A 21,132-nucleotide genomic window follows, 5' to 3' on the forward strand; every position below is an offset into this window, starting at 1 on the left:
CTGAAATGCATGCATGAGTTCAAATGACCAAGGAAGGCAGGGGATTCTGGTCCTCAAGGATAGTATTTCTGTTTAAGGAAGGAACCAAGGTTTCAGTCTATAGGCAGCATGCTTACTAGTCACGTTAGACTTTTAGCAAGCTTCTAGATGCATATGTTTTTATAGTAGCAGGTAGGCACTGATAGTATCCCCCACTAACATCTCTATTAAGAACAGGAAGCCAGTCTCAAGCTTCTGAGTCCCCACTTAAGTCTCTTTGCTAAGTTAGACATGCACATTTGTGCTCTTGACAACTTCCCTTCACTTTCTTAAGTTGTATTAGTTTCTTGTGGTTCATAATAAAAAGGAAACAACGGCAGCTGACACATAACATATTTACAAACTTATTCATAAGACTGTCTATTTGGAGTCCTGGGAAGTTCGGTTATGACAGAGTTCAACCCCTGAGAGGTTCCAGAACAGCAGAGACAGCATAGTTAGGAATCTGTTCCATGACTTTTGCATTTCCCAACCTTAGTGACTTTTCTTTTTTTTTTTTTTTTTTAAAGATTTATTTATTTATTATATGTAAGTACACTGTAGCTGTCTTCAGACACTCCAGAAGAGGGAGTCAGATCTCGTTACGGATGGTTGTGAGCCACCATGTGGTTGCTGGGATTTGAACTCTGGACCTTGGGAAGAGCAGTCGGGTGCTCTTACCCACTGAGCCATCTCACCAGCCCCTTAGTGACTTTTCTACAAAGTAGGTCACTCTGGCATGGATTCTGAGCCACAGTTCAAACTGTTCTATACAGCTGTCACAAGCACGACCATAGGTCAAAATACAGAGGATATCTGGTGGCCATTGGTGTGCTTAAGAATAATCTAAGCAATTGCTAGAAAAGCTGCCTCTCTAAACCTGAACCTACACGTCTACTATCTCCTTTTCTAATATTATTTTTAATATTATATTACAGTTTCTCCTAATTTCTATTACATACAAAGTACTACCATTTTGATTTGAAAAGCCATTTCAATAATGTTAAAAATAAAACAATCAATTTTTCACCTTTTAAGAGCCTTCCCCAGCTGAATAGGATGACATACTGTGATGAAGGGGCCTTTATTCCACTCTGCCCCATGGTCCCCCTTCTACACTTCCCTTTTATCATCTATAACCTGATTTGTCAAGTGCTCTTATCTATCCAACTATGATGTCTTTATATCAAAGTATTCTGTGGAGAATGAACAGAGAGACACACACCTTTAAATCCAAAAGGAAATCTTGTCTTTAAATCCAAATGGAACAACTACCAGACATACAAGTACAATTGGTCTGTTTTCTCCTCTTTCCACATCTGTGGACTCAATCACAGCCCCAAAATAACATAATCCTACCTATTATCCCCTCTTTCCACATGTGTGGATTCAACCACAGAACAAAAATAACATAATCCTACCTGTGCTGAACACTTACAGATTATTTTGCCTTTATTCTTCTAACCATGCATGATAGAAACTATTTATGCAATACCTACATTGCATTATATATGATAAGCAATCTAGAGATACTTTAAGTATGTGAGAAGATCTGTAGGCAATAGGCAAATATTCCACTTTATACACAACTCGAAGGAGCCCACACCCTGAAGATGAGATGACTGTCCGCACAAGACATAACAAATTCAAAGAATGCCCCTTCAGCTCATCCAGACTAGCCTGCACTTCTTGACATTCCTCCAATCATGCTCCTGCCTCAGGACCTTTGCACTTCAGCATTTCTTTTGTTATGTTGCAGTCTTCAAGTCTCTGCTCAGGTAAGGTTGACCCAATTTGCAGCCCCTACTCAGTCCCTGGGACTCCCTAACACTTCCTTCTTGTATTTTATTCTTCATCTTTCACACTACTCATGGATTTTCTTTTTGTGCCCCCCCTCCCTGGAATGGGAGCTTTGTGAGGTCCTGCATTTTCAAACACCTGTCCACTGCTCTTTTCTCTACACCTAAAATGTCATGAGGAAGGCATCCCATGCATTTGGGGGAATGTTTGTTGAATACTCATGCCAGGATTGCCTGATAATCCTTCCCTCATCTCAGAGAACAAATCAAAACTACTGCTTCTTTGTCATTCAATAGATAGGACAAGCATCAGGGAGAGTATGGCCAGTCTCTGACATAGGAATGCACAAGAAAAGGGAAGGTGGCATCTCCCCAGTTACTTGTGGACCAAGACTTGTCCTGTTTACCTCAGGGCCACAGAACTCTGCAGAGACAAAGAGACCCAGCCCTGTTCTCAACACTGATATCCAGTTCATGGCTAAGGGCACAACAGCTATCATTTTAGCACTTCTCCACAACTGGAGTTTAGTGGGGTCTGGCTAGTGACAAAGCAGAAATGCTGGAGAGCTTCCAGTCCACATGGTCAAACAACTTGGAAAAGCAATCAAAGCCCCAAACAACGACAACTGGCGAAAAGTAATCATCTCAAGAGGTCAACCTTTGGGAGCCTCTCTGCACATAAATATTCAAAGTAAGGAATTTTATAGTAGTAACAAGACTTACGGGTTCATTATGCAATCAGCACATATCAACCAATTAAGCTCATTAGCTTCACTTCTAACAAATGAATTTTGTTGTTTTCTGTGGTGTGTGCATGTGTGTGTGTGCTCTCATGTGCTTAAGCAGTGATCAGTAATTGGCATTGAGTATCTTAATCAATCACTCTTCATCTTACTTTGGGAGACAGGTCTCTTACTGAACTTAGTGATTAAGAAAGACTGGCTGTCATCAAGCCCTAGGGCATCCTCCTGTCTTCATCTCCCTAGTACAGGGGTAAGGCAAGTGACTCTACAGTTTACATGCACGATGGGGAACTTGAGTCTTCATGCCTGTGTAGCAAGTACTTTACTACTAAGCTATCTCTCCTGAGTTCTATGGAACAAATCGTTCCAAATGCTGTTCATAGTCAAAGGAGAGATGGGTTTCCCTCCACTGATGGGAGTAGTTGACACTGCTTAGAAGAAAGGTTCTAAATCGTTAGTGAAAGGTTTGAACTTTTCAAAAAATATTAGCATAATTGAGCTGAAATAAAGCAAAATGGAGGCTAGCCAAAGCCTGTAAAATGTTTTAAGTTCTGTCCTCCTGGGAGAAACTCTCCTCTGCTCTAGGAGAATTAATCTTTTAGGAAGATTAATCAGATGAAGGGGAAGATCTTCTTTGGAAACTACCCATTTCTTAGGAGTGTCTATGAGCAGGGGAAGGTGCTCATGTAAACATGAGAATTAGATGTGAGGTCATCTATGCAGGAATGCAAACAAAGCTATCACTTGGCCAGGGCCTCTGAGCCACGGCCCTTAGTTGTTCTAGGAAGGACAGAAGAATTAAAACAGCAAAAATATCAAGCAAAAGACAGAAGGTTTTTGGATGAATAGTATCAAACATTTGTCAGTTTGCCTGAAAGAATCATGAGAATTATGTTTTAAATTAAGATATGCCTCTTTCTTTGAATTAAGTATTTTTAAAAAGCCAAAAATCCTCAGCCAGGCTTTGTAGGATTCCTACATACACTCAGCACTCAGGAGGCTGAGGGAAGAAGATTGTTATGTCTGAGGCCAACCTGGTTGACGTAGTGAGACTATGTCTTAAAATCAATGACAAGTGGAAAATAAGTCAAACCTTTTCCATAACAGAAAAAAAAAAAAAAAAAAGCTACAACGACCATATTCAGATGACCACTGTGCTATTTCACAGGATGTAAGAGTAGCTGATAAACCGCAAATGTTGTGAAATTTTGTTTTGAATAGAATTGTTTATATTTCCTGAGTTACCTTAAGAAAATCATAGTCAACGGCATACAAAGTCTCCATGGAGGGTGGCCATACTTGTGTGGTGACAGGCTACAAATGCCATTGGACACACACCTTTATCTAGCGAGGACAGGAGCATGCACAGCCAGTTAACTGCCATGTGCCAAGCTCACCAAACCTAGGAGCTGGAAGCCAAGCCATTTTTTAAAAAGAGTTTACAGATGGGACTCATTACTCTGAGATCCTACTTATTTTCTATCTTTCGTAAGAAACTACCTTAAGACAATATTCCACAGTCAAATTTGATTAGGATTCACATGCCAGCCATTCCTGAAATATTCAGTATTCACTAGACATACTTGTTAGTTACCGATGAGAACTTCTTAAGCATATAAAATTTAAAAAAATGTTCTTTGTTAGCATGTTTCAAAACACACACACACACACAGGAATGGAATGTATTGACAACAATCTCAGAGAATGACTCCCACAATCCACCCCTAACATCTGCCATACCCCTGGCCCCACTCAGAATCTGAGCTACCAGGCCTTGGAGCTGAACACATTTTAAAATCAAAGGCTTAACTTTCTATGAATACATTTTAAATTCTGCCTGTGTACACTAAGATAAAGCAGCTTGAAAATGCCCCAAACACCCCAGAGCTCATGTGTCTTCCGGTTCGTATTTTAGCAGGCCTGCTACGGCATTTGGCAGAGGCTTGCTAGCTCATATTTATACTGTTTTTGAAAGCAGGCGCTCCTGAGTCTTTCCAAACACTCCTACCACCATGAAGCCACTAAATGTCATTCTGCGCTCACATTCTGTGCTGATGCTTAAAATATATTAAGAGATACCAAAGCATCATCTACTTACCCAGGAGACATTTTTACTCTTAGGCGTTTTTAGCATGGCAACATTCAGGACAGTTGAGGTGACCAACAGCAGTTTCACCAACATGGAAAATCGAGTGGCAAGTATTCCAAATGTCTTTGTTACCCAAATGCAAAGAGTTGCCTGGTTTGCCAGACACAGATGTCATGGGTAACAAGAGAGGTCATTTTCAGATACCCCATTTTCCTGCCGGAGATGAAGCATGTAAAGGTGCACATCACAGTCAGGTCACTACTATAGCCACACAGTGCAAAGAGGCCACAGCTGTAGTCTGAGTTTCATTGACATATGCACCAGAGTGCAGATATCGCATAAGAAAGAAAACTTGAATCCTTGTGGAGAAGCCTCAGATCATAGAGGAGTCCTTCTATCAGATGCTGGATGGCCATTCCTGGTTCCGCTTCAAGATGTGTTTAAAAAGCTGGGTGATACTAGTTTGCAATTACTGACAAGAAAAACAACAATGTAAGCAAGGAATGTCTATCCACAGGACCTTGCAGCTCTGCTGCTGGTGGCTCCATATCAGGAGCACCAGACTCCAGGGCTGCCTTGAGGTAAAGAGACTGGAGGGCTCAGTTTCAATAAATAATACATAGTCTCAGGTACAACGCACCTGCAAGTATCTGCTGTGCAGCATCAGGAGGTGGGCATCGCTGTCTTCATCTCTCCCAGACTCAGCAGGGCACCTGTTGTCTGTGCAGCCACTCTGGAAAAAGCTGGTATCCTGACAACCAGGTGTGTATTTGTTTATAAGGTAAGAAAGAAAATCCCCAAGGAGGTCAAATTAGAAGCTGTAGACGAGAGTCGGGCAAGAAGCGAGTGTTGGCTTTCATCCCTCTGTTCCTGTGTCCTTGTGTCCCTTTCCTTTCACCCCGTCAGCTCAGATTAACTAAGCAGATCCAGGCTAAATTTTGCTCCTATCAGTAGTGATTAGTGTGAGTTGATGAGATCGGATTATACAGGCAGTGTGAGCCTGCTCTCTCTGCAACACCACACAACCACAGAGCCTTCTGTCCCTCTCAGCACCAAACTGAAGCTGGGTAGAGGTGATTGTGTACAACAAAGAAAACCCACTCACAGGAATCCAAGAAGCCACAGGCAGAGGTGGAAACAACTGTTTTGTTTTTCACTTTAGTTTCCTACGAATTCTAACGGCCCCTTGGATTAGCAGGAAAATCATTGTAGAACAGACGCATAAAAAAACTTCGTGTTTGTCAGGATGGCTATCTTGGTGTACAACTAAGGTCATGGGTGTGATGTCAGGAAGAGACACGGGGCTGGGACCTGGGACCCAGGTGGTTTTTTTTTTTTTTTTTTTTTTGCATTTACTTATTTACTTTCTTTCTCTCTTTGTTATTGTTTCTGCCTTTCTCTCCATTACCTTCATTTCTTCCTTCCTTTTTCCTTCTTTCTGTCTTTTCTTCCTTCCTTCCTTCTTTCCTTCCTTCCTTCCTTCCTTCCTTCCCTCCCTCCCTCCTTCCCCCTTCCTTCCTTCCTTTCTTCCTCCCTCCCTCCCTTCCTTCCTGCCTTCCTTCCTCCCTTCCTTCCTTCCTCCCTCTCTCCCTTTGTTTCTATATTTTTTTGAAATGAGGTCTCATGTCACCTAGGCCTGCTTAGAACTCAATATGTAGCCATGGCTGTGGATAAATTCCTGATCCTCCTGTTTCAGCTACCCAAATGCTGAGACTGCTGTCATATACCTTCACACCTAACAAGGGTCACTTTTCTTATGCATCTCTGATATATAAGGTGCTGCATAAATGAATTCACATATATTCAGAACCAGGGGATTGATATTGATATCATAATTTTAAGGGGTAGGAAATTAAGATTCAATTACCTCTTGATCATGACTAAATGGACTAAAGCAATGATTTCTAGACTCTGATCTGAAATCAAACAACATATGGATTTGAGTCTGTCAAGTCTCAGTGTACTTTAAAGAAGTCCCTGCTAAATACAGGCACACACACACACACACACACACAGTCATTCGCACACACACTCTAATGGAGCGCATGCCGTCCCAGTATTTATAAGAATTCATAGGAATTATTGTTCTTATTTTCTAATATGATGTTCTAGAGTTTCTCATAAGAAATCTTTTAGGATGAGCTTTTATTAAGCATAAAACAAAGAGGGATCACAGAGTTCCCTCCATATATATGCAACACTGTTGCATCTCTGCTGACTCTGGTATGCATTCAGCATCTATAAAAAGGTTAACAGCTAATGTATTGAAAATATGTTTTGACAGCCTCATGAGGTTGATTTTCAATGATTTTGGATTTTGTGGAATAGGCAGTATTAGTAAGCCTTTATTTTAAAAGAGGAAAGTTCCTATATTATAATCTTAGAGATACTGAGGATTTTATCAGTTCGAAATTAGAAGAGAAAATAAAACAGACAAAGGAGTACACATAAAATAATATTTTTAAATTAAAGATTAGATTGAATCCATATGTGCTCTTTTGTAATGTATGCATGTGACTGAGTATGTGGATGTGTGTGTGTGTGTGTGTGGTAAGTGTGTGGGGTGTGTGTGTGTGTGTGTGTGTAGATCTCACTGCACAGTTTTGTTTAAGTGCCTGAGGAAATGGCTCATGTTGACTACACTTTCTCCTTGGGGAATACGACACCTCAGATTGCTCAATAACTATTGTTGACTAATTGGATACAGTTCTGTTACGCAGTTTCAACAATCCTTTGAATGTAATTTTTGGTTAAACAATTTTACGGTATAATACTATCGAAAATGCATAAAGCAACTTGGATTCTGATGTTTTGGTTAAAATATGATTTGTTAGACATTACTTGTTTAGATTTGGATTGCATTCTCATATTTAAAAGCTTCAAAGAGCCATGAAAGGATCATCAACACAAGCTTAATAGTCAAGAAAAAATTGTTTTCTATAAAAGACTAGACCGTGAGGCTCCATACACACTCACTTCAGCTGTTCCTTTAAATCCTGTGGCCCTGGGTTGCTTTGCTCTGACATGACTGTCTCCTTATAAAAGAGGATATTGGGCACAGAATCAGAAGGACAAACACATGACTACTACAGCACTACATAGACCACCCCAAAAAGGTTCAGGATTTCCAACCCTCAGAGACTGCGTAGGAAATTGGAGGGGTTCTCTGCTGAGCCACTAGCAAGAGCATTGCCCTTCTAGTTACCTGGATGATGGCAAAATCAATGTCCATTGCTTTAAGCTCTTCCATATTTGATAACTGTTCAGCACTCCCTGTGCTCCTACCCCTACCCCAGCATACTCACATACATGACAAGGCTTTTTAGTTCCATAACTTGGAAATATTCAAAGGTTTGCTTTTTTTTTTTTTTTTTTGCTTTGTTTTGCCTTTCTTTTAAATCCATTAATTTCACCTAAAAAACCAAATAGATAAAAATGTGACACTTATTTTTTTAATGTGACTAAGTATATCTGTAATGTATACTTGGCTTACATTTTACCCTATTTATGAATGTTCTACATAGTTCATATATTGGACATCCATAGTGTGAGGACTTTCAGACTCCAAAGAATTTACACATGCATATGTTTATGAGCTCAAATAGAAATGAAATCATGTCTTTCTTCTCATTAAACCTCCTGTTTTTAAATATTTTTTGTGCTGTTTTTTTTCCCCTGTGAGGCGTTTTTTTTGTTTGTTTGTTTGTTTGCTTGTTTTTTGTTGTTTGGTCCACCCCCCCTCCAAGACAGGGTTTCTCTGTATTGCCCTGGCTGTCCTGGAACTCGCTTTGTAGACCAGGCTGGCCTCAAACTCAGAAATCTGCCTGCCTCTGCCTCCCAAGTGTTTTAAATATTTTAATTATGAATATTAGCATCAAGCCTTAGCACACTGATACCATCTATGGCAATAAATGAGCAACCACAGATATTTTAACTATATATTTTTCTCAGCAATAATATAATTACATCCCTCTCTAACTAATGATACATATACAGCTGTTTAGGGTTTAAGTTGAGACGAAGGAAAACACAAAAATTACTCAATATTTGGACAAGACACATTACAGAACAGGCCTTTGTGGGAGAATAAAGGGGTCGAGCACATGTGTATCTCCATAAAACTCTATGAATTTTACTGTATATTTAAAAATCACTATATTAAAATATTAGAAAAGTGCTATCATTACTAATACTTCAGTAATCATAGAAATTATATCCATTAGTCTTATCATTTATTGTAGTAATAAGATGCACATATATTACTATACAACAGACTTGCCTTTATACTGGTTTGAAAAGTATATCTCCATATGATTATTTTATTTATAATGCTACAAAATTTTACATTATGTGTATAAGAATATTCCAAAGGCGGCTTTTCTAGGCTTCACTAGAGTCAGAAGGAGTCCATGGCACAATAGATATAAGAATACCACCTATAAGATTTTAATGAATTCAATTAGAAAGCACCAATATTACTACACAGAAGTATGGGAAAAAGAAAAAGAGCCCTTTGTTTATGGTTATTAAGAGGTAAAGTAATTAAAAGTTAAATATGTAAATCATTATGCTACATATTTATACAATATTACAGTATTTGTGAGATCATTGAATTGGATTTGATGGCAGTTTCCATGTTCTATGCCAGTTAACTTTGTAACGAAGAGTCCCAAACATAATGGCTTCCCAAAATAATTATGGTTCTGTGGGTTCTTTGAACTCAAATGGACAGTTTGCATTTGGGAACCTCATGTATAAGTGGCCAGAGAGCTACCAAGGCTGAGATTTGGAGCTACAGTCAAGTCTTGTGTGCACACACATACTGGATGAACAATGAAGCAGGTTTGCCCTCCTGGTTGGTAGTGGGTGTTGCCACTCAGTGGGAAGACCAGCTGGACCTCCTTGCCTCAGGAACATTTGAGACTTCTTGGTGTGCTGTGAGCTCTGCTGTATGCCAACTGGAGTCCTAGAGACAGTGTTCTCAAACTAAGCATTTTCAGGTCCCGGACGTACACCTGAGGGTGTGCGCAGAGCTGCAATGTTCTTCATCAACCTTGAGAATCATATATCATTTCTCAAGCCAAGTGAGTCAGAGGGCCAGCTCAGAGTCAGAGGGAGGCAGGCACACTAGCCTGAGACTATTGGTGGTATGGTTTATGGCAGCAAGAAGGACATTCAAGAAGCCCAGGTACTATATCCATGCAACTCTCCCTTACATCTACCACACATAGCACAGCCCTGTGCTTGGTAAGAGGTGACCTATGATGGTTAGTTCTATCCACTCATTTCTTCAACAGTCATTGCAGTTCATTATTTCTCTGGAAGCCCCTGGTGATCCCCTTCTACTGCTTCTTATTTCGGCCTTCAGTAAATAAAAATGGGATCAAGAACTCCCTAGCTCCCCAGGACCATTGGAAGTTCAATTACTCTCATCCAAGTCTTCCAACATAGGTGATGTTTTCCTCTTATTTTTATAGTGTAGGGGAGGTATGGGATAGAATTTCTCTGTGTACCAAAGGTTGGTCTTCAGCTCTTTAGGTCAAGCTAATTTCAAACTACTGATTCACCCCTATTTCAATGTCTTGAGATCAACGATTGAAGGCTCATTCCAGTATGCCTTGCTAAGAGTGATTTATTTTTAAAGATAATGAATGCATTATACATGTGTTTTTTGTTTCCATACCTTCCTGTTTCTATAAATAAGCAAATACATAGCAGTTGCTCAAAAATAACCCAAGGATTTTCATCATCTGAAAAATAAGATGTGAAAAGCTATCCTGGCTTTGAGAAGTGAGTTGGAGGAACTCAACTCAAGTTTATGTTTATGAGCTTTGCCATAGAGATCATGGCAATTACATATGTGACTATGCATATGTTACAAGCAGAGGTCAGAGCAGTATGATTATTGTCTTCTCCCCTTTCTTGTCTTGAGCCAGGGCCTGGCTAAACCAGAAGCTCACAGTTTGGTTTAGGTTGACTGGCCTGGAAGCTTCAGCTCTGTGGATCTGTATTTACCCCTGCCTGCCCCCTGCAACAATGCTGGGGTTGCTGGCATAATACATTTGTTTTTAATAGAAGAGCTGAATTTTATTCTAACCACATATCAAATTGTTCCATCGATGAAGGATATTTCAGTAGGGCTTAATTGTCTTTAACCATTTAGTACAATTTTTAAAAATGGAAACAGCTATATGGGGTGGTACACACTTTTAATCCCAGCACCCAGGAGGACGGAGAGAAGGATAAGAGAAACAAATAATAAGTAAAACAAGGAAACAGCTAATCTAGATTAATTAAAACCTTAAAAATATATAAATGAATAGAAGTAAGGAAACCCAGGCATGGTGATGTACACGTGCAATTGCAGCATTTGGTAAAGTTAGAAAGGAGGATCAAGAATTCCAGCTATCCATGGTTACATAGTGAGTCTAAGATCACCTAAGGCTATATCAGTCAGGTAATTGACATATAAATAAGCAAGTAAATAAATGAATGAATGAATGAATGCACTTAAAAATAGCCTCCTGTTGAGTCAGTATAACTTTTTCTCGGGTCTGTTTTCCAACAGGTCTAATCCCTATTATATGCCTGTGAGGCAGGTACTGTTACTATTTCCATGTAGGGGTGGCAACCTAGGGGGGATAAATGACCAATGATCAAATCAAGCTTTGGCCCTCTAGTGTCAGGCTTCAACACCTGCCTGGGCCTCTGGTCTGTTTGCAGCTGTAAAAACATCTGTCCAGGGATGCCAAGAGCAGAGAGGCCTGAACCAGGGCTGTATTCCACCCCTCTGTGGCTCACCATTATACTCTGTCATGGCACCTGTCATATCAGCTGCATGTCAGGACAGTCTATATCCTGCTTCAAGCCCAAGCCTGTAGCCCTCATTCTTCACTCCAGGCTCTCATAATCTACAAACATCCACTATGCCCAGAATGTATCTTTGGGAGGTAGGGGAGTGCTGGTTGAATTTACTTCACTTTACCAGTACCCTTGTTAATTTTTTTTAAATGGAATTCTTTACCTTCTATCAGGAACTACCCTGGCCCAACATATTGCCTGCACTAAATTCTTATCTAGGGCTCTGCTTTCAAGGACTAGTGCTCATGAAGAGCATGGAGTGGATTTTTACAATCCTATGTTCCTTCTCTTATCCGTTTGTCAAGTGAGTGTCTACTGATGCTGGTCTTCAAAATGACTCGCTACCATTTTTACGTCAATGCTTCAGCAATCTCACTGATGAGACTATAATACTCCTGATGGTCAGGGCTTGGCTTTCAGTTCTACTCCTCATGTAGCACTTCAGTGGCTACTTAGCAGCACCTCAGTCACTACTTAGCATTGCAGTTGCTCTGTTAGCCAAGGAAATCCCTCTTCCTCTGAATGGTGTCACTTTTATGGGCTCTGACTTCATTACTTTTCTGCTGACATGAGCAAATACTCACCAGCAAACAACTTAGGAAAGGGTTTATTTGGGCTCACAGTTTGAGAGCACAACCCTTCACAGTGGGCAACATGAGGCAGAGGACTATGAGGCAGCTGCATGCATTGATTGCATCTTCAGTCAAGAAGCAAAGAGCTGGAAATGATGTTGCTTTATCCAGTTTCTCCTTTTTATTCATTTCAGGGCCCCAGTCCATAAAGAGGTGCCACCCATAGTTAAAGAATCTTCCCAACTCATTTAACCTAATCCAGATAACCTGTCACAGGCAAGCTCAGAGGCTTGTGCCTTCCATGATTATAGATACTCTCAAGGTGACAGTCAACATGAAGCATCATAAGGCACCACCTATTAACAAGACAGTCAGTGTCTTCTAGGACAGGTTCTCCAACCAAACAATGGTTACCCTAAACTGCAATTATATGGTATGAATGTCTGTAACTCACAATTGGTTATTTGAAATAGAGATGGTAGAAGCAGCACATATTTGGAATCAATCAGACCAGGACTAAATCCCAGCTCACATCGTTAGAAAGAATGGAGAGTAGAAGACGATTTTATAGGACCTGGACTCCCCCAGTAAGGGCCTTCTGTGAACCTTAAAGGAAACTATGTATGAAGTTCCGTGCCTCAGTACCCAGGTTTTCTTTCCACTCTGTCTTTTGTGGGCTTGATGGTGTACTTATTATCAGCACTCAAATCCATTTTATTTTAGACCTCCCTTTTGTAAGGGAGATACAGGAAATGTTCACTTCACACAGTAAAGACAAACGATTGCAAGTGTACATGCGAGCTAGTAAACATCACTTGAGATTTGTAGAGGTAATCTTTAGAAAGTAGAGGTCAATGAAATCAGAGCTTTCCATGATGCGTTATACGCTCTGTGCACGGATCAAAGGCTCTAGTCAAGGGATGATTGACAGATAAATGGTGAAAGGCTGTATCCTCCTAGTGGAATGCATTTTTCTAATCTGTCCATTCAAAAGGAGGACCTCTGTCTAATACCCACTAAGAGGCCCTAATGCCTAATGCAGGCCTTACTTATGCAAATAAAATAATAGATTTCAGAAGCAGAGTCATCAAATCCAAGTCCTGGCTCTGGCATCTCTTTGCCATACAACCTCTCTGCTTCCTTTTTCTTGTCAACAGAGTAAAAGTTCTTTGCAGGCCTCCCAAATGATAAGAATCCCAGAGGAGAATAGAATCCCCTGGAAGTCACATTTACCCTATAAAGCACATGGCAGCAGGTGGCAAGGTATTGATACATAGACTGCCTTAACAATCTGAAGTAGACTTTTCGATCTTTCAAATCCAGTCTTCATGTGCATGCGTTTTTTAATGAGGCCATCTAGCAATGTGAAAGTTCGCTTCTCTGAATTTTTTAAGAATTATAATGGAAACATGGATGAACTTGGTTCAAGGCATCCCTGAAACACACAGGTTCAGAAAGTCAAGCCCCAATGATTTGAAACAGTCCCCAGCACTTGATCTCTTAGCCTGGGAATGGTTTTATTAATTTTAAGGTAATTGGTACCAATGAGTTTGAAGAGTTTTTTAGTTGTTTAGGTGAATCTCAATTTATGCTGCCTAAAACTCTGTCAAAAGGTCATGATACATGTATGTACATATGCATGCATGATGTATGTATGTATATATATATATATATATATATATATATATATATATATATATATATATATGTGTGTGTGTGTACAGGAAACTGGGGGAAGTACTCCAAATCACTTACAAGATGAACAAAACCATTTATTGGGCCACTTCTGGGATAGCTTTCACAAAGACATGCATGTCCTTCCAGATTTACTTAATTTTTCTAACCAATTAAATCAGAACATCCTTGCTAAGAAAATGGGAAGAGAGAGCTTTCTACATACCTTATTTTCTACCATAATTTCTTTATAAGATTATTTTGCAGAATCCAAGGGACCCAAATGTAGTATAAAAGTGAATTATTTTCAGCTGTCTTCAACAGTTTGATTGCTACAGCTTTCATTATGAATGCTTAAATAAATTATATTTTAAATGTAAAACTAGAAAGTTAGCATTACCATGTTTACTCTATATGTTCCTGCATTCTTTCAAGGGTTGTAATAATCAGGACTTAACTCATCACTCTGAGCTTCATGCTGGGAACGTGGGAGACTCAGTGCTGCCTGGTTTTCTGCATTCAAATGTGAAGTTTGGGGGTAGGGGATACTCCTAGGGTTCACAACCAAACTTTGTGTCTTTGTCCATGATGTATATGAATTAATGATGTAGTTGGGCTTGAAATAACTCTGACTAGTACAGCAATATTAAAAATAACTGTAGCAGGGTGTGGTGCCATGTGCTTCTAATCCCAGGGTTCATGGGTAGGGGGAGGAGGATGAGGGACTCAGGGTCACTCTCAGCTACATGGTAAATGTGAGGCTACTCTGGGCTATATGTGTGACTGGGTTTCAAAAGACAAAAAGAAAAAAAAAGGAAAAACAAAATAAAAACCAAGGGAAAAAAGGGTAATCTTTTGATTCTAGAATATAATCATTTCTAGATAATACCATGATTACTCTAAGTCAAAATTAGATATCAAAATTCTTCCATGTTACAGCTGGCTACAGGAGACCAGTTCTAAACTTGCCTATGTGATCTACTAACAGTTCTACTCAAGACTCAAAAGCAGTGGATTGACAACAATCTCCAGGCATGATGGTATATACCTATAACCCCAGCCCTTGGGAGGCAAAGGCAGGCAGATCTTGGTGAGTGACAGGCCAGCCTGGTTTACAAAGGGAGCTCAGAATAGCCATGGCTACATAGTGAAACCTGACTCAAGAGAAACAAAGACAGAAGAAAAACAAGATAATCAGTGTCCCTGCAGTCTGGCCTCTCAGCTATACTTTACCTGAGGGAGCTATGGCCATTCTCAAAGGCCCAAGAAAACCAGTGTGTTCTGGATGTGTGGGATGCTAAGTAGGTATTGATTAACTGGAGAAACACAAACATTGTTACATATTAACTAGAACCATCTGTCAAATCCCCAGATCTCAGGGTTTTCTTGCTCTTGTTGGAAGAGTTTCCACCAGAGGTTCTTTGCTTGTATTTTATCCCAGTCTTATACTGACTTACCATGCCATAACATTTAAATTCATGCTAACTGGGGGCAGTCTCTCTCATCTCCTTAGAAGTGTTTTTTTTTTTTTTTGTGTGTGTGTGTGTATTGTCTGAAAAGAATGTAGATGCCTGAAGTTCTCACAACCAAAAGGGCCTTATTTAAAGATGTGTGAGACTCCAGACAAGACAAGACTCCAGACAAGACAAGACAATTTTTAATTTATTGTTTGAGATTAGAAGTCTACATGATTGACATGTTCAATAAGACTGACAGTTACCTACTTTCTCATATTGCTTATATCAGCTTCAGGCTTTGCTTCAAAGTTAACGTGTGTATGTGTGAGTGTGTGTGTGTGTATATATGTGTGTGTGTGTGTGTGTGTGTGTGTGAAATTATCCGAAATCACTGCCATTTTGCTTAGAATTTACACAGTTCTAGTCTCTTGTATTCTATGAAGCAGAAAACCGTGCATCATACCCAGAAAACCCTGAATTTTTAATTTATTGTTTGAAATAATCACAAAAATAAGGTTTTTTTGATACATTGACACTGAAATTTATGAAGGGCTGGCAAAGACCAAGAAAAAATAGAATTGCAAGTCTTTCATTTAATATAAACACAATTTTTACAGTATGTCTGTAATTGAGTAATTTATTTTGAAACTAGATCTGATTAATATTACCAATAAAATGGGTGATAACACTTTACTCTGAGTTAGGGTCTACCTGGCTCAGAAAAGCTGCTAATGAAGTACTTATTGAGTAAACTGATGTTTGTAAGGGGAGAATTATCATTTAAAAGGAAGAGAAATTTAAAATCACCATGGGAGAACAGAAACACGGTGTTGTCTTTGTACATCAGCTCTCTTTCTGAGAACAATCTTCCTTGCTCATTCTTCCAGCATCACCTAGAGCAGTGGTTCTCAACCTCCCTAGTGCTATGACCCTTTAATACAATTCCTCATGTCGTGATTACCTCCCAACCATACAATTATTTTCATTGCTACTTCATAACCATTTGCTACTGTTACAAGTTGTAATGCAAATATCTGATTTGCAGATGGTCTTAAGTGACTGTCATGAAAGGGTCGTTCAACTCCTAAAGGGATTGCAACCCAGAGTGGATGTGAATCAGTAATCTAGAGGCTGATATTCAGAAATCATGTCAGCAGCCTACTGTACCTTCTTTCTTACTGTTAAGCTAGTTTTGTTTTTTCAGGAAGGAGTGCTGCCACTCAGAGGGTAGCAATAAGAAATAAATTCTGGGAGCAAGAAGATGCCTTATCAATGTGTATATCTAATTCATCTCAGGTCTGGCATGTAAGAAACTCCTGCAGCTACAAGTCTACTCATGGATGCAAGCTAGCATGTCTCGGTCACTGGCCTTGAACTAGACAGTCATGGAACAGAAATGTCTGAGATAACATGTATATGACTGACCAACTTAAGGCTTGTACAAAGTGCCACATGAGGACTGGGTCTCTCAAAGGTCTTAAAAACACAGGCAAACACACCTATGGTCACTTGATTTTTGACAAGGGAGCTAAAACCATCCAGTGGAAAAAAGACAGCACTTTCAACAAATGATGCTGGCACAACTGGTGGTTCGTATGTAGAAGAATGCAAATTGATACATTCTTATCTGCTTGTACAAAGCTCAAGTCTAAGTGGATCAAAGACCTCCACATAAGACCAGAGACACTGACATTAGTAGAGGAGAAAGTGGGGAAAGCCTTGAAGATATGGGCACAGGGGAAAAATTTCTAAACAGAACAGCAATGGCTTGTGCTGTAAGATCAAGAATTGACAAATGGGACCTCATAAAGTTGCAAAGCTTCTGTAAGGCAAAAGACACTGTCAATATGACTAAAAGGCCACCAACAGATTGGGAAAGTATTTTTACCAATCCTAAATGTGATAGGGGACTAATATCCAATATATACAAGAGCTCAAGAAGCTGGATTCCAGAAATTCAAATAACCCCATTAAAAATGGGGTACAGAACAAAACAAAGACTTCTTAACTGAGGAATAATGAATGAATCAGAAGCACCTGAAAAAATGTTCAACATCCTTAATCATCAGGGAAATGCAAATCAAAACAACCTTGAGATTCCATCTCACACCAGTCAGAATGGCCAAGATCAAAAATTCAGGTAACAGCAGATGCTGATGAGGATGTGGAGAAAGAGGAACACTCCTCCATTGTTGGTGGGATTACAAGCTTGTAATCTGGACACTCTGGAAGTCAGTCTGGAGGTTCCTCAGAAAATTGGACATAATACTCCTGGAAGATCCAGCAATACCTCTCCTGGGCATATATCCTGGGCATTATCCAACTGGTAATAAGAACACATGCTCCACTATGTTCATAGCAGCCTTATTTATAATAGCCAGAAGCTGGAAAGAACTCAGATGTCCCTAAACAGAAGAATGGATACAGAAAATATGGTACATTTATACAATGGAGTACTACTCAGCTATTAAAAACAATACATTTATGAAATTCTTGGACAAATGGATGTATCTGGAAGATATCATCCTTAGTGAGGTAACCCAATCACAAAAGAAGTCATTAGATATGCACTCACTGATAAGTGGGTATTGGCCCAGAAAGACAGAACACCCAAGATACAATTTGCAAAACACAAGAAAATCAAGAAGAGGGAAGACCAATGGGTAGATACTTCATTCCTCCTTAGAATAAGGAACAAAATACCCATGAAAGGAGTTACAGAGACAAAGTTTGGAGCTAAGACGAAAGGATGGACTATCCAGAAAATACCCCACCCAGGGATACATCCCATAATCAGCAAACAAACCCAAACACTATTGCATATGCCAGAAAGATTTTGATGAAGGGACCCTGTTATAGCTCCTAGGAGGCTATGCTAGTGCATGGCAAATACAAAAGTGGATGCTCACAGTCATCTATAAAATGGAACACAGGGCCCCCAATGGAGAAGCTAGAGAAAGCACCCAAGGAGCTGAAGGGCTCTGCAAGCCTATAGGTGGAACAACAATATGAATTAACCAGTACCCCCAGAGCTCATATCTCTAGCTGCATATGTAGCAGAAGCTGGCCTAGTCGGCCATCACTGGGAAGAGAGGTCCCCTTGGTATTGTAAAATTTATATGCCCCAGTACAGGGGACTGCAGGGCCAAGAAGTGGGAGTGAGTGGGTAGGGGAGCAGGGTGGAGGGAAGGTATAAGGAACTTTTAGGATAGCATTTGAAATGTATATAAAGAAAATATCTAATAAAAAAAACCAGGCAAACACAACCATCCAACCAACCAAGAAAAGAGAAGAAGAAGAAGAAGAAGAAGAAGAAGAAGGAGGAGGAGGAGGAGGAGGAGGAGGAGGAGGGGGAGGGGGAGGGGGAGGGGGAGGGGGAGGGGGATGGGGGATGGGGAGGAGAAGGGGAAGGGGAGGGGGAGGAGAAGGGGAAGGGGAGGGGGAGGAAGAGGAGGAGGAAGAGAAAGAGGAAGAGGAAGAGGAGGAAGAAGAGGAAGAAGAGGAAGAAGAAGAGGAGGAGGAGGAAGAAGAGGAGGAAGAGGAGGAGGAGGAGCAGCAGCAGCAGGAGGAGGAGGAGCAGGAGCAGCAGCAAGGCATCTCATTTGCATGAGAAGCAGGTCAAATGGAACTCAAATCAGCTTCTATCACAAGTGTGTTCTTTGATCTGCTTGTACTGTTTATCACTGGGACACAGTTAAGTCTGACAGGGAAAAGGGTGTAATAAATCTTACAGGGGGAGGGAAAGAGAAAAATGATAGACATTCTTTCCAGCAGGGACAGCTTTGTCCCTTGAACTAGAAACTCATTTCAAAATCACTGCTGTTTGGGTACAGAAACGAAAGTTCTGATGTTCTCAAATGATAACGAGCAGATTATAATCAGAGATGGAGATTTTATTAGATTGATTGCTTTGCAGGGAATGACTTAGAGTCTGTAAAAGAAAAAAGAAAATTATATGACTTTTGGTAAGGTGGCAGTGTGTACTGTATCAGACGAACAAAATAAAACAAGGGTTTCTTTTTCAGTATATATGTTACTCTGAAGGAAAGTCACGACACTGGGAAGTTCTGACCTTGTATATAGCTGTCTTCAACCAAACAAAATTCTGTCTTCAACCAAACAAAATTCCATAGGCCAACAGTACTTAGAGTTAACATAATATAATATTGTCTAGGTTTTTAATCTGTATTATTGCTTTATCAGATCTGATCTGCAGTGATAAAAAAGCTAGTTGTGGATGGATTTTTTTTTAATATTATTAAATCACCATTGAAGGGACTGCAAGATAGCTCAGTGACTTGAGCTGCTTGCTATAAGCCTGAATACCTGAGTTTGACCCCTGGGATTCATATGGTAAAAAAATACAACGTACTCAAGCAAGTTGTCCTCAGATCCCACACACATGGCTTGGCACAGACATGCTCCCTCTCCCCCTTCCCCCTCCCCCAACTAAATAAATGTAATAATTTAACGTCATTATCTAATTAATTTTCAGTAACTCTTAGAGTAACATGGGTGCTGAGAAGTGTTGTCAGATATATGAAAAACATGAAAACATTCATATTCCTTTCTATTTTACCTGCTTTCTTTTTCTAAGACTGAAATTAATTTCCATCAAAGTAACTGGGTAGGGACTAGGGAGATGGCTCTCTGTGAAGTGTTCATCATATAAGCACAGGGACCTGAGTTTGAGTCTTAGTGCCCACCTAAAAGCTGGCCGCAGAGCTGTGCATCTATTAATTCTATTTCTGGGGAGACAGGAAGAGCTATGCCTAGAGCTTGAGAGACAACTAGTCTTGCCATGTTGGTGAGCCCCAGGTTCAGGGTGAGACCCTGTACCAAAATATTAGGTAAAAGCTGGACATGCTATATTTTTGATCCTATTAATTGGGAGGCAGAGGCAGTCCACTTTCTGTGAGTTTAAGATTAGTAAGTGCTACGTAGTGAGGTCCTATCAACAACAACAACAATAATAAAAGTGGGAATTCTGAGGTTACTATTTACCCAGTGAAGGTGAGTGCTACCAAGCTTGACAGCCAGAGTTCAGCCTGAGATCCATATGGTAGAAGGAGAGAACTAACTAAGCTGAGATGTCTGCTAATGTCCATATACATGCTGTGGGATGTGTTCCTCTCCCAAAACAAATAACGTGAAGGCAAAACAAACAAAAACAAGATGGAGAACAATAGAGGGAGATGTTGGACACAGACCTCTGACCTCCACACATGCATGTACACCCACACGTAATCAGTACACATCCATACTCCCCATTAACATAGTACAAATAACATTTTTAAGAATTGTGCAAGTCAGTAAATTTGAGGTAAAATTAATATTGATCTATTGAAATTTGCCATCAGCTTTGTCTGCCCATTGGCACCTACAAAAGACATCCCATTTGTTTTTTACCATCTATTATTTCTTTACAGTTGAAAGTTAATTTGACATTTTAGAAATGAGCTATTAGAGTTTCAATGTTTATTCTGGACTTTTCCCATCTGTGTCCACTCACTCCATGGTTCCTGCAATCAGACTTGTATATATGGACCAATAACAAATGTTTGTTTGGCCTCTTATCAATATACACTTTTAAGTATTTCTGGGCTAATTCTATAAAGTTTAAATCCCATTCAACTTTGTAATTCAATCTGATATACACCTTCAGAATACGTGAATGAACTCTTCATTGTCATCATAAATTAATAAATTCAATTAAAATGTTTCTTGAGTCTTTATCCTGTATTTATCAGGTATAAATCCCACTGCACATGCAGTTTTGAATTCCTTACAAACCCCATTGTTCTTACCTCCTTATTCCTTGATACTCATTTAAGTAAATCGAGAATACAGACCAATCAGCACTGCCCGTGAGGACTCTGTGAAAGCTTCTCATCTAAACCCTGACCACAGTGTGTTGCT

General features: G+C 39.9%; 1 protein-coding gene across 8 annotated transcripts in view; it reads right to left on the reverse strand.

The window, feature by feature from the left end:
* Positions 1-21,132, reverse strand: part of Cacnb2 (calcium voltage-gated channel auxiliary subunit beta 2) — a 388,029-nt gene that overhangs the window by 225,604 nt on the left and 141,293 nt on the right. Inside the window, exons 1-2 of one of the 8 annotated variants that reach the window (XM_085835171.1) lie at positions 5,290-5,575; positions 4,659-5,121 (exon numbers count right to left, since the gene is read on the reverse strand). The exons of the other annotated variants lie outside the window; for them this stretch is intronic. Of the exons in view, the coding sequence (XP_085691297.1) occupies positions 4,659-4,742 (84 nt within the window). The 5' untranslated portion in view covers positions 4,743-5,121; positions 5,290-5,575. Of the gene's footprint in view, positions 1-4,658; positions 5,122-5,289; positions 5,576-21,132 lie in introns of those variants that run through there. 8 annotated transcript variants of the gene reach the window in all.

Source organism: Mus caroli, unplaced genomic scaffold (assembly GCF_978045245.1).
Source record: "Mus caroli unplaced genomic scaffold, Mus_caroli_1 scaffold_2, whole genome shotgun sequence".
Lineage (NCBI taxonomy): Eukaryota > Metazoa > Chordata > Mammalia > Rodentia > Muridae > Mus > Mus caroli.